Source organism: Falco peregrinus, chromosome 14 (assembly GCF_023634155.1).
Source record: "Falco peregrinus isolate bFalPer1 chromosome 14, bFalPer1.pri, whole genome shotgun sequence".
NCBI classification, from domain to species: Eukaryota; Metazoa; Chordata; class Aves; order Falconiformes; family Falconidae; genus Falco; species Falco peregrinus.
The window spans coordinates 14,484,285-14,498,352 of record NC_073734.1 but is presented as its reverse complement, the minus strand read 5'-3'; the positions used below and the strand labels follow the sequence as shown (position 1 = coordinate 14,498,352).

Sequence of the window (14,068 nt, the reverse complement as noted above, 5' to 3'; positions counted from 1 at the left end):
GGAAGAAATTCTTCACTGTGAGGGTGGTGAGACACTGGAAGAGGCTGCCCGGAGGAGCTGTGGATGCCCCATCCCTGGCTGTGTCCAAGGCCAGGCTGGATGGGGCTTTGAGCAACCTGCTCCAGTGGAAGGTGTCCCTGCCCGTGGTGGGGGGGCTGGAACTAAGTGATCTTTAAGTTCCCATACAATCCCAAATCATTCTATGATTTTATGATCTGTCCTGCCACAGTGCCTAGGTAAACAGCACAATCACCAGTAATTCCACAGCTAATGACTGCTGCAAACATTTCCTGGCAGGCAGCTGCAACCCAAACTCAAGCTGTGGGGTTCTTCAGCCAGTAGCAGGGGCAGAAGAAAAAGCAGGTTCGCTGAAGGAACACCAATATCTCATCACAGATCTGTAGAACATCAGGGCTAAGACAGACTTTAACAAGCAGGACTAGTTAGCTACAAAAAAAACCCCACAAACCTGCCTGCTCAACAGCCGGCTAGGCCACAATTCCAAGTAACATCTTAAACGACTGCACCTTGCAGTCCAAACATGAATCAGTGACAATTTATTATACACAGAGTCAAGCACCAAGCAAGGCTGTATGTACACACATGCGCAGCCTGCGAAATAGTCTGCCATGGCAAGACTTATTTTGGAGCCCTACATCCTTTTTTGGGTGCTGCATTTCACAAGATGTGAACTGACTGGAGGAGAAGCTGAAGTGAGAAAGGCAAGAAAGCCCTGGAAGCAGGATCCAAAACATGAAATGCAGTTACATTGTTTATGCTGAAGAAGTTGCATGAAACTTGTAAGAATTTTTTCCCAGACAGATCAAGTTATCAGTGAAGGGCATTTTCTTCCACATCTGTAAAAGAAACAGGCCTTAGCTGAAGAAAACAGCCTTAGATTACAGCTCAGGAACACCTTCCAAAAGAAGATAAACACATGTTTTAGATTGCTTGACAAAGTTATCAAGTCTCTCTGGTTGTAAACCTTTAAGAACCTGTTAGAAATCTCTGCTACAGATCATGGACATAGTGAAGCTAGGAGGCTAGATTGTATGGTCTCTCAAGGCACTTTCCAAATCAACCTTTTATTAACAGAGTTGGCCCACTAAGGCATCTTCATCTGCCTTTTTATTTGGTGAGTTCACATTCAGTATCTGGTCAAGCAGTAGATGAGACTGCTATGACCCTCCCCAACACAGTGATGGAGATGGTATTAGCATACCATGTACTGTACTGGGGAAAAGAGTACATTGATAGAAGGCAACAATCAAGCATGAGACTGCAGAGACAAAATTACAATGCACAAGTGTTTCCAACTGCTACAGCTATATTGCCACTCTTCCAGCTTAATGAATCTTTTAAGCCCAAAGATTTCTTCCCATAATAGGAAGTGGGAAGAGAAAAACACATTCCACAAGTGATTCTCATCTAGGAATTCATCTCACTACCAAGATAACCCAGTTGATAATTTTGTCCAGAAAGGAGTTAGAAACAACATTTCATTCCCTAGCAAAACAGGTAGAAGAGATTTATGGGAGGAATGAAGCTCCCACAGAAAATCTGAGCTTACAAATCATGCTGCCTGTATGCCTGACATAGCTCTGAAGTCATTGCCTGCCCCCGAAAACACCAGCAACTAGGGTACTTTAAGAATCATTCCAGTTGACAGATCAAAGAGCTTGAAATTATAACCTTCAGTTCCTGGTTCAGGAGTTAATACACCACAAATAGCTAGTTTTAAGACACTTAGTGGCAGCCATATAGATTATTTTACTACATAACTACTGACAGGCTTGAATCACGCTTGAGAGCTCCAGCAAGAAGTGAAAAGTAGCTGCATTCAAACATTGCATTCTGGCACTTTAGGTATTGTAACACAACTAAGATGCCATCAAGGTGCTGTACCGCAAGGAGGAAGCTAGAACTTCTAGTTCACATGGATATTTGTCACCCTCCTTGAGCAGAAGCAGATCACAAGCTCTGAACTGCTCACTGCTTGCATGTTCCTACACAGCAGGAAGTAACAGCTGGCCAAACTACTACTGTTTTGAGAATCACAACTCTTACTTCCTTCCCTTTTCTTTCTCCCTTACCACTGCATCTGCTCAGTACTACATTAATGGATAGTCATCAAATCAGATTACAGCGTGGGTATGAAAAAGGTAGAATACTTAACTGCAACAGTTAAGTTACTATACTCATTTGGACCTCCTTAACCCATCCACAGCATTCTTCAGACACGCAAGTGAGGACGTAGAAACCATCTACAGTTTAAGTAATTACAGAAACCCAAATAACTTAAAATAGATTATATCTACAGAATCAAGACAGTACATTAAAGCTTCCCCAAAAATTGGCTCAAACATTTTTTAGATTGTCAATTTCTTTCCACCCCAAAAGTTAAATGTGTCTGAAAATACTGGCTAATGCATTGCTGTAATTCTAGGAATGCATTAGAATACTCCATTGAGAGTTTGTTAGTAGAACACAACGTCCCATTTCAACGTAATTTAGCTGGGGGGGGGGGGGGCGGGCGGGCAGGGCGGCAGCAGCATACAGGCTTATTCTTCTGGTTGCACCTCAGACAGCTTTAGATTTACTAACACCAAGAAAGCAGGAAATGTACAAAGCCTTATATACATTACCAGAACTGTTTAATGCTTAACAAAAAAAGCCTACTAAAACTTGTAATAAGCCGTTTTTGCTATGAAGTTTATTAAATTCTATCATGCTGAGCTGTAAAGCAATACACAAGTATTAATGTTACATAAAATGTTTAAATGGAATCATTTAACTGCGTGGCTTTGTGCCTGTAAACACAGAAATAGCTCAAGTTGCTGGAAGAACAGAAGCTAGCTGATCAGATAATCTAATAAGCATTATGTTACTGTTTTTACAAAAACATAAATATAACCTCAAAACAGCCAAATCATTTCCAGATTAAAAGCAGAGTGATGACTTCAATAATATAACTAATGGTACAAGGATAGCTAAAGTGAAAAACATACGGAACCCAAGCATGTCACTTTTCTCCAAAACACTGAAAATGAAGTCTAACCATCTTTGTATTGAAAATGAGTAGGATTTAACTATAACAGTTTGTCATTGACAATGTGTGTTTTCTTTTAGCAATGGTCAAGTCAGGTACCTTTCACAGACCTATCAGGTTTCAGTTCCTTTTAAGAAGCGGTCTGAAATTCAAACAAACAGCCATTAAAGTAGAACATGTCCTTGTATTTGCACTGTTTCTTGGCAGCTATATCATGTCCACATTCAAGTTATACAACTATTTACTCAATTCTTAGGCACATCATCTTCTGAATGTCCTGCTTCACCACTATTAAAGACTTAACAAAACATGCTGCAGACAAAATGCCTTTTAAAACAGAATTAGGGATTCTATACACAAACACTCTATATTCAGTGTTGAACAGTCTAAGATTGTGTTTTCACAATGGCATTTTAATATACTTTGACAGAACAAAGACAGCAGAACAGCAACCAAAGTTGGTAAAAATTAGCCTAGTACAGTAACCTGAGATCTCTCCAGGAGAGCAAGTTAGGACAGTACACTGGGATGCTATCGTCAAGTATATCAGCATCCTTTCCACAAAAGTCCAGCTACAAAGCTGAACATGTTCTCCAAAATCTTCAATACGAGATCCACTAGCATGTCACATTCACAAAGCATAAATTCCCTGAATTCCATTTGCACAGCAATACTGTGAAGTTTCACATGGCATCAATTTCATCACAGCTTGCAGACTCTACAACAGTAACAACTAAGGCTTAGTAAACCAGTAACTAGAATATCACTTGCTGAAATGCTCAAAATAATGAGAAAATCAGAAGCAGCAACTTGCGACTCAACTAAAAGATGTTCAGCTCAGAGTAGCTGACATTTCTGATAAACTCTGTACACGTACTTATCACTAAAACTGCAGAGCTCTGCAGAAAAAGGAAATAATTGTTCCTCAGTTCTAAATTACTTTAAAAATATTAACAGAGGTGCTTTTTCCCCTCTCTCTCCCCTTTAAGAGCACCACTTGTTAGGAAGAACAGCAATGCTAAGCGTATCTTAAGATACTTTGCAAACAAAAAGGAATCTGACAATGAGAATTAACTAGTCTCAGTGCAAATAAAAGTCTAGTTACCCCTTCAGCCACTGCTGAAGCACTATTACTGAAGCACCTGCACTGTTACTCCTCATTTAGCCCGCTTCCAGGCAAAGGTTAAAATCTGGACTTGAGCCCTCAAATCAGCACTCAACTCAAAAACAAGAGATCCTTTCTCTGTTTCTGAGCACACAAGAAACCTTACTCCCTCCCATAAGAAAGGAACACTGAGCATATTACAAAAAAAAAAACCCCACACCGAGACATGTTCCAGTGCACCCTGCTCACCGCAAGGGAGCAAATGAGGAAACAATTATTCCTACTCCTTTTAGGTTCAGCTTGTATTGATTTCTGTGAAACTGAAGTATGTTAGAATAACACCTCTGTATTACCAGATTATAGAGTGGTAGATTTGCATCAGTCAGCTCAAGCCCTCCTAACAACAGGGGAAAAACTAAGTCTGATGATACCAGAACATCAGTCTGACAGTGATGGAACAGGGACTGGAAAGGAGGAGTCAGCAGCATTCCAGGAAGATGCTCATTTCTCTCAGTATCTCCCCTTCAGGCACACATTTCCTCCAGTGAAGGGTTAAGAGCTGGCACAGGACCTCATGATTTTGGTTTTGTCTCTACCCAACAATCTCAAGCCCTACCTATGCCTAACAACTCCAGCCCTCCTACCACTGCTCCCACCGCTCTCAAACAGGCCCCCCGCAGAGCCCCTACACCGCCAGCCAGCCACAGGGGAGCACAGCACCCATCTGTTTCTATCAGTTCCTCGTGCAGCTTTTCATTATGAACCTCACCTCGTAAATTCTAAAACTGAGCTCATTCTTAACAAGTAGCAAGAAGGTTCACCCTTTGTTTTAAGTGTATTTGCACCACAGTGTGATGTGGACACACCCTTGTCTCAGACTTGACAGCAAAGAACATACTGGCTTGACTCCAGTCACCCCTTTCCTTCCTCCAGAGTACATTTTTAAATGCAAGTGGCTCATCCTTTAGCAGGCAAGCTTCCCACTTTTATCTAGTCATTGCTGTTGATTTTTGAGATACTTACTTGTTATTAGCCAAGTATCAGGAATAAGCTGTATTCAATGCAGAACAGAGACGAGATTCCCAATTCTTGCAGGTTTAGAAATCTACCAGAGTAGCTGCAAAGAATTTTCATTCTTTGGCTTACCACTATTAAAGCTACATTAAATTCTCAGATGGGGAGCCCCGAACTATTCACAAGCAAGGCCTGGAACAGAGTGCAGAGAATGCTGGTCAGTGAGCCACAAACAGTTACAAGGAACATTTGGAGGAAAAACATTAACAGAAAGCACAAGGTTCCCAAGACAGCTTCTCAAACAAGGATGCTTCCTCTACATATTAGTGAGCTGTATTTTATGCCACCTCCTCAGGCTTGCAGAGGTGTCCGCACAGGTACTTCTTTGGAGGGAGGAAGAAAACAAACTGAAGCTAAACAGTGTTTCACTTTAGCCAATTATTTTGATTCTTTAGTGACTGGGACAAGAGAGCGGTGTAATTCCCCAGCCTGTGTATTGAGCAGGCAGTGGGCCTGTACTGCTGAGTTGTGAGTCACAGAAGGTGACACCGTTTCTTGACTACAGTGTTAGACCACCAGTTTCACAGCAGACCACATAAGGTTGGTATCCACTCCAAGACTAGAAGTCTGTCAACAAATCAAGTAGGCAGGGTCAGACTCAGCACAGGCCACACACAGAAATGTAACGTAACTAAAGGCAGCAACCCTGTAGCCCACATACCGTAGCTCAGACTGTCCTTAAGCCAGACAACTAGACAGAAATTTCATCCATTCCCTGTGTATCTCAAGAGGAAAACCAAGTCCTTGCAGGCCAGCACTAAGTCTTACGTCATCATTGCAAGAAACAAACATCAGACCATTACTAGAATATCTAGTTAAGAAAAACACTGTAAAATTACACTAGTTCCCTCCTTTAGGGAGCAGGGCAAGGGTAAGGAAGGTTGGAACACAGTTCAGCATGCAAGTTCTTTTAATGAGCAAAATCAGTTATTTTTACCACCACTGTTTTTTGGATGCTATGTAATGCACCACACACCCAGCCTGAGGTAATTAAGAGCATCCTGACAATAAACCCCATGACACAGACTTATCAGTCCAATATTCTTCGATGATATAAATTGAGATTCTTACTATGGATCAAATTCTCAAGCTACTTTATCAACAATATCCTTTGCAAAAAGCAAATCACTGCACAGTTATTGAAGGAAAATGCACAGTGTTATCAGTTATCAGAGAAGGGAGGGGGTTGCTGTTACACTTAGTTTTCACTGTATCCCATCCTTATTTTCCTTCCTCATCTCACTGTGGCTTCAGGCTTTCCCAGGCCACAGCATTCTGCTGACCAAATTCAGTAGAAGAGCTTACACAAAAAAGCAAGCCCATCAGGCAAAGCTTACCAACCATTTAAACAAAACGGACTTGTACTTACCTAGAATTCTACTTAAAAAGTCTATTAAAATGAGGATACAGCATTTAACAAGTAGTGATGTTCAAGAAGCATCACAAAACACTCTGCAAACATTTTTAAGGGTACTGTAATAGGAAGAATACGGTCATTAACGTCAATTGCCAGAAAGCCTTTCCACAGAATCAGGAAATATATTTCTCTTCCTACGTATTACGTTGCTGCCTAGTTCACTTCTAAGGATTTTTTTTAAAAAAAAAAAAGCTCCATCCTAATAGTTTTCCCAGGACAATATTTCAGCTAGTCAGCATCTTGTTTGAAAGCAGTATCAAGATTTGGAATTTCAGAATATCTTGTCTGACAAACTGCAACTGGATTTTAGGAGCTTCCACAATATACTGGAACTGCACAATTGCATGCAGCTGAACTTAATTTAGAATTTATGTAAATAACAGCCTCTTCCTTCCCACATGACACACCTAAAGATGTATTTAGGCATTATCTGATACAATTATAACTGATGCCAGCTTCAGGTTTAAGTAGTCACTGAAATTTATTCCTGAAAATACAGCCCCCCTCCCCTCTTCTGCCAGTTTCAGAGAAGCAGTTTCAAGGTTCTGATGTGCCAGAATGAAAACAGTGACTTTAGCTATGTGTGGCAAACTTTAAACACAGCTACTATATGCACGCACACAAATGCATAGTTAGCAGTAAGCTTCACACTTAAGTCACACAGGACTCCAGACTGAAAGCCAGAGCTAATCCTTTTTCCACCTGACAATGATGAAGCAATTTTAACACTTCACTTAAAATCAGACCAAAATCGCCCTGTGTTCCTTTATTCCTACAAGGGATGGAACATTACTCATTCACTTCCAGGCTACCAACGCACAAACTGACAGAGAGCTACTCGGTTTACTCCGTAGTAACTTGGCAATCTATGAAGTTACAAGGCAGTTTCTTCCACAGGTGGCACCCTGCAGCAGAAGCTACATACGGCTTAGAATTAGGGCCGAAGTTAAGGCGGGAGAACAAACACCAGTTAGCGGAGTCAAAGCTACAAAGATCCAGAAGAAGGAACATAGCCTGGGCAAGGCTTTTCAGGCTGGGCTCTGCACTGGAAAGCCAGCCTGCCTGGACTCTGCCCCTCATAGCAAGTCACCTTGCTCCCAGCAGTCACGGGGCGGCACACCAAGGGCAAGGGGCACACTCCCCCTTCTCGGGGGTCTTCTTCAAGTTACTGAAGCATCAGCAAACCACTCTGTTACCCACAGACAGCGCTGCACTGTGTTGGACTGTGACAGCAAGCTCTCCAGGAGGCCGCTGCGGCGCAGATACAGCACGTGCTACAAACGATGCCACCAGTTCACCATCAGTTCACCACCAGTTTGCCACCAGCACTCGCCGCAACGCGTCCTGCCCTCGGAGGCGGGCCAGCCGCACACACCCGAGGCGGCCGGGCACCACCGCTGACCGTGTCGCGGTGCTCCAGCGGTCCCCGCGGGCGGCCTGCCCCCCCCCCCCCCCCGCGAGAGGCGGGCCGCGCCCCGGAGCTGCCCCGCGGGACAACGCCGCTCGGGGGGCGCGGGCAGCACCGGCCCAGCGGCCCGGGCACCCGGGGCTACGCGAAGCTCAGCGGCGCGGCACGCGCGGGCAGGTGCCGGTGCCGGCGCCGGCCGGACCGCAGGCACCGACTGCTGCGGAGGGGGCGGCAGCGCGGCCCGGACACAGGCACGGCCCGAGCCCCTCCGTCACAGGCCCCGCGCCACCGCCACCCGGGAGCAGGCCCCGGCGGAGCCCCCGTCCGCCGCACGGTGGCCAGGCCGCGGACCGGGCCGAGCCGCTCCCGCCCTGCCCCCTCCCCGTCAAGAAGGAGCGGGAAGGCAGCGGCGGGACCACCCCGGCGGCACCGGCCCGCGAAGCCGGCCCCGCCACCGCGCACTCCCCTCGGCGCCACGGGAGGCCGTCCTCCCGCCCAGCGGCGGCCCGGGGGCGCCCGAGGCGGGAGCGCTACTTACACCGACAACCGACAACATCGTCGCCTTTCCTCCCCGGCCGCAACCAGCCGCCGGCGGCCCACCTTCCCCCCAACCGCTCCGCGCCTACAGCCAAGCCCTACCGGGATCCAGGGCGGGCCCGGCGCGGCGGCGGCGCCGCACGAAGCCAATGACCGGGCGCCGGCGGGGAGCGAGTGAGGAGCCAGGCAGCCGCCGCGGGGTCGGGGCCTGCGGAGGCGGAGCCTGCGAGGGCTTATAGGGCCGGGCCGGGCCGCGCCCCGGAGGCCGCGGGCGCTCCCTGCGCGGCGCCATGTGACTGCGCGGGCGCCCAGCTGGGACGAGTTAAAGGCGAGCGGCGGTGCCCGGGGCCAGCCGGGCTTCGGGGACAGTCGCCTCCCGGGGCAGCTAGCTTCCCGGTTCACCTTCTCCAGCGCTTTCTCCTCCGCCTATTGTTTTTTCTTCTCCCTTCTCGGCGTTTGCCTCTTCTCATAAAGCGGCGCCCGATCGCGGGGAGCGCCTGGCTGCTGTGCGGCGCGGTGCGGGATGAGCCGCCCCGGTTCTCCTGCGCGGTGGCAGTAGCAGGCGAGGGGCGATGCTGGCTGTCCCCCAGGGCTCCCCGCAGCCCGCCCGGGATCCTACAGGCGCCGCCTGAGCCGCCGGCGGGGACGCGAGGCGGGTAAGAGGGCGCTGAGTGCGTGCGGGACCCGAAGCTACCCCTTGGCATGTGTGCCGGTAGCGCCTGGCTCTGGCAGCTCCCGGGTCCCGGCACCGGGTGACGGGCGGAGCGGCGGCGGGGCTGACCGGCGGCGGAGCGGACCGGCGGCGGGGCTGACCGGCAGCGGGGCACAGCGGCGGCGGAGCGGACCGGCGGCGGGGCTGACCGGCAGCGGGGCACAGCGGCGGCGGAGCGGACCGGCGGCGGGGCTGACCGGCAGCGGGGCACAGCGGCGGGGCCGCAGCCCCTTGCCGCCGGCGGGACCATGGTGAAGGAGGAGTGCAAAGCGCTGCTGGACGCGCTCAACAAGGTGACCGCCTGCTACCGGCACATGGTGCTGACCATCGGCGGCACCTCGGACTCCCAGAACCTGCGGGAGGAGCTCAAGAAAACCCGGCAGAAAGCCCAGGAGCTGGCGGTGGCCAACAGGAACAAGCTCACTACGGTCCTGAAGGACAAAACCGTGAGTAAGGAAGATAAAGCCGAGTTCGAGAGGCTATGGGTGATTTTCTCCACGTGCCTAGAGATCCTGGAGATCGACATGAGGAGAGCCCTGGAGCTGGGCCACGAGTTCCCGCTAAACGTCCCCAAAAAGCACCTGATTCAGACCGGCATGAGCGGGGGAACCTCTGGCGTGGCTGCCAGGGCCATGAGTGTCCAGAACATGAAATACGAGGCAGAGCACAATATAGATGTGGTGGATTTGAAAGACCTCGAGAACGAAATCAACCAGGTAGGAGAGATGATGTACGAGATGGAAATGAAGGTCAATGTCCCCCAGTGGACAGTGGAGGCTAAGCAAGACCCGGGGGCTGAACTAAAATCCACCATCAGCGTGGGCGCTTCTTCCATCGGCATGATCTCTGTGGAGGAAAATAAATCCTTCTGCGATATCAGCAAGGTTCTAGCTGGGATTATTTTCTCCGCTGTGCTCATTATCGCTATTGTCCTGGCGGTGTGCGTAGTAAAACTCTCTTAGGGTGGTGCAGGCTCTGACAAGAGCGACCCCCCTCCAGTCTGTCTTTGGAGTGTTTCGCGCCTCACCTCTAATTGCAAAACGGGTCACTTGGATGAGTTGAGAATTTAAACCTAGCACTTGAAAAAACAAAGCAGAACTTTTGCCTCTTGATTTCCTAAAATGCACAATTTGTTTATTCTTGCTTTTTGAAGAAAAGAGATGCAAATAGGGCTGCAGAATAGGATGTCTTCATTTGCTGGACTTGTAATGGTTAACTGTGAAGTATCAGGGTATTAACTGCTGGCTACAGCAGGGATTTGTCTGCTATTAATAGATCGCTATTCTCAGAAGCCTGTATTTTGTGTTCTTGAATAAGATCTGGGGTTTGCTGCTGGTCACTGTTCACAGTATTTGGGAGTAACACAATTTGGAGGCTAACACAGGTGCTTTGTCCAACAAAGTGAATAGAATACTCTTTTTTTTTTTTTTTTTTTTCTTTCCCCATCAAATACAGAAAATACTATCTCAGTGGAGGAGAAGGGGAAGGATGAAAACCCCCATAAAAGAATGTAAACAACCTCTGTTTTCAATAAGTTAATGGTTGGGGAGGGGGGAGGTGTGGAGGAGGATGGAGAAAACAGAACAAGCAATGTTTGATACCAAATACTGTTTGCTGATTTAGAGTGGATTGTACAGAACCCGGTTGCGTGGATTGGCACGCATACGCAAATGACTAATCGCTTTCCAAATCCAGAGAGAAAAAAGGGAGATTTGCATATTCAGAAAAACATTAGCAAGCCTCGTGGTTCTCATCCACGTTTACCACGACATTGTCTTCCCCTATAGAAAGGCTGATTCTTGCCACTGGCTCCAACTTTTCTTTCTGTAGAAGCAGTTTGCACTTCATAATTAACTATGAAAATAGGAGCAACGAGTCTACCCACTGCGGAAGCAGTAATTTTTGAAAATAATTTTAGCGAACAAAAATGATGTTGAATTAAAGCAGACCTTTCTAATAATCCAAAGAGATGCCCTCTCATGTTGACAGGCAGGGACTGATGCCTGTATGTGCACAGTCTCATTTCTGCAATCTCCTGAATTCTTTGCAGAAATCCAAAGTTAAAACTGTGTCTGAGATTCATATCTCATTCATGTCTGATCAATCATTTGGGAAACAGGAAGCCTGTAGGATTGATCCAATTTGATACAGTGCAATTTTGGAGAGTAAATCCAAGAGCAGCATAAAACTTTTCATGTGCTTCCCTAATAAAACTGTCAATGTTTAAATGTAAGACTGGGGGGACAGACACTAACTTTGCAGAGAAGCTCTATAATGTTTTGTAAAAGGACCTATGTTTTATAGTATTTATTATGTAACCTACAGAAGTGTCTTCTGTTACTGTGAACACATGCTATCCGTTCGAGAATGCTTGGTACATACTTCATAGTGCCATAGGTGTATGAGGCACTCCACAGGCAAATATAAAGAGCCTGCGATACTGGGTTTTTAAGAAGTTATTATTCTGCTGCATTGATTGTTATGGGCACATTAGCAAAAAGTAACAATCAGACATGTTTTGTGAGGTTACTATAGTCTTCATGCTTGTTAAATAAAGTTATGTTGACAACACTCGTAAACAGCTAATATTTTTTAGTTAAGAACTAAACACTGTCAGAAAACTGCAGCAAAGAGTTTATTCTTTAAAATTTAAGAGAAGATTTGGGGAGAAAAAGTATGTGGCAAATTTGAATCTGGTCACTTGTAGGTGAGGAAAAAAAATAATATAGGTGAGGAAAAATAGTTAAGTGGAGGCCTGAATTACAGGCTCTAGACTATCATTACATTGCAGGATAATGTCAGTTCTGCAGGTTGATCCAGACTAGCTCCATTCTCATAGGAATTCACAGTTTTATGAGACAACTCTACATTCCTTTCTATTGTATTTCACTCGTTCCATAGGATATGTTTCATACCTAGTTAATCTAGGTTCTTAGAGACCCCCAGCAGCATTCTAACAAAAGTCAAGCCGGTATTTATTGGTGCTACTGTTTCAGTATGCCTAGACAAGGTGTCATTGCTGTGTGTTGATTTAAATGAGAAGATCTCCTTCTCATCCATATTGAGTAAACATACTTATGGAAAATACATCAAAAGCTACAGGAGAATGTACATACTTGGATTTCCACCACTAGTCACTAAGGATTTGTGGGTGTTTTCACTCATTGCACTCTCCTTTTAGTTAGTTTACAGGAAGGTAAATAAGGAGTTGGGACTCGTTTCTGTGCTTCTTGAAAACTCTGTGTTCCGTTTGAAATCAGATCATGTAAACTACATGTTCTGAAAACCCAAGTAAGGCAAATCTAGTTTCTGGTGGATAAGTAAGTGGTAACACCTAAAGCATTTATTATCTTGTATCCTCATATCCTGAAGTGGGTATACTGTTTATCCACAGTTGTGTAGAAGAATTTTTAATAATGGGCAATCTCATCTTCAAAAGCAAGCCTCGGTGAGTTGGTAAACTGTAAATTTTCAGTCCATTGCATTTTTTGGAATTTGGGTTTTTGGGTACAGGGCTCAAATAATTCCTCTAAGTATCCTATAATTATGTAAGTCTTGCTTCATTATGAATATGCACACAAATAGTTTTTAAAGGATTTGACCTTGGAAAAATAATGTATTTTCATTATCTTAAGACAATGCTGGCTGCAGGTTTATTCATCATTAGTTTGTTTCTAAAAATCTGTATCATCTTATATTTAGGCTATCTGAAATTGATAAAGTAGAACTCTAACAAAGGATTGGCACCATCTAAACGGATAATGTTCTTGCCATTAATCTCCTACACTTGATACCAAATGTATGTTCAGTGTGATAGAGTTCAGGCACAACAGCGCACAAAATCAAAACAAGATGAAACCACCATTGCCCAAAAGTACAGATGCTTCTTTTAGATTAAGAAATAAAGAGATGTTGTGGATTTGCAATCTTCATTTTTTTTCCCTGCTAGAATACAACTGGAAATGCTATTTTTGTAAGTGAAAAATGGGAAGTCAAACTTCAGGATGCTCTATATTTAAATAGTATGATGAAAATACAAATACTCTCACGCTGATCAGTGAATGAGAATGTTACTGTTTTTTCAGTGCAAAAGATGACGGTCATTGCCTAATTTCAATGCTGTTCTACTACTTTTTTATTTATTCACAGGATACACACATTATATTTGCTGTATACTAAGATATTATTCCTGACTTGAATTATACTGGTTTTGCCTGTGTGTGGGTGGTATTTTCTACACTACTTTGAATAAGTCAAACTCGTTACTGTCACTATTTAACTTAAAATAAAGTCCATTCTTTTAACTTACTGGCTGGCTTGCAGCAGTTACTAAAAAAACCAAAAACTGTAATAATATAACTTGTCAGTAAGCTCTTCTAAACAAAAGGTTCCCATTTCAACCACAGGAATAAAAGTGTCCTCTTATTACAGTTTTAGTTACACAAAGGCACCCTTCTCAAGCTCCCAAAGTTGAATATAGTGATATATCTTGATTTATACTGCAAGGAAACCAGCAGTCTGAGAAGTCAATGAATCTCTGCCTTGGGAAATGGCTACAATGACATTCAGGATCACAGGGGCAACACTGCCTTCAGTACTGGTGTTCAGCTTGGGCAACTGAAAACTGCAGAACGTCTTAGACGAGACTAATGTATTAGAACCTCTCACTGTCTCAGGATCCAAACTCTGCCCCCTTTCAGGCAGCAATGCTTGCATTTACTTTAGCAAAAGATACACGCAACAATGTTATATGATATACACAACTA

At 45.3% G+C, this 14,068-nt stretch overlaps 2 protein-coding genes across 8 annotated transcripts in view; one reads left to right on the top strand and one right to left on the bottom strand.

Moving 5' to 3' along the window:
• The window catches only part of ANKRD27 (ankyrin repeat domain 27), a 60,246-nt gene that overhangs the window by 38,658 nt on the left and 7,520 nt on the right, over nucleotides 1-14,068 (bottom strand). For 3 of the 7 annotated variants that reach the window (XR_008749836.1, XM_055819019.1, XM_055819020.1), the window contains exon 1: nucleotides 8,693-8,825. The exons of 2 other annotated variants lie outside the window; for them this stretch is intronic. The gene's annotated coding sequence lies outside the window, so the exon portion shown is untranslated. Of the gene's footprint in view, nucleotides 1-5,177; nucleotides 5,358-8,591; nucleotides 8,826-14,068 lie in introns of those variants that run through there. 2 more of the 7 variants (XM_055819024.1, XM_055819023.1) reach the window with 2 other exon arrangements.
• On the top strand, nucleotides 9,538-13,610 carry RGS9BP (regulator of G protein signaling 9 binding protein). Its single transcript, XM_005229341.4, has one exon. The coding sequence runs from the start codon at nucleotides 9,551-9,553 to the stop codon at nucleotides 10,262-10,264; it is 714 nt and encodes a 237-aa protein (XP_005229398.1). The 5' UTR covers nucleotides 9,538-9,550; the 3' UTR covers nucleotides 10,265-13,610.

What these genes read in the sequence shown, in the direction of transcription:
- RGS9BP (XM_005229341.4), top strand. Translation starts at nt 9,551, where the DNA reads ATGGTGAAGGAGGAGTGCAAAGCGCTGCTGGACGCGCTCAACAAGGTG.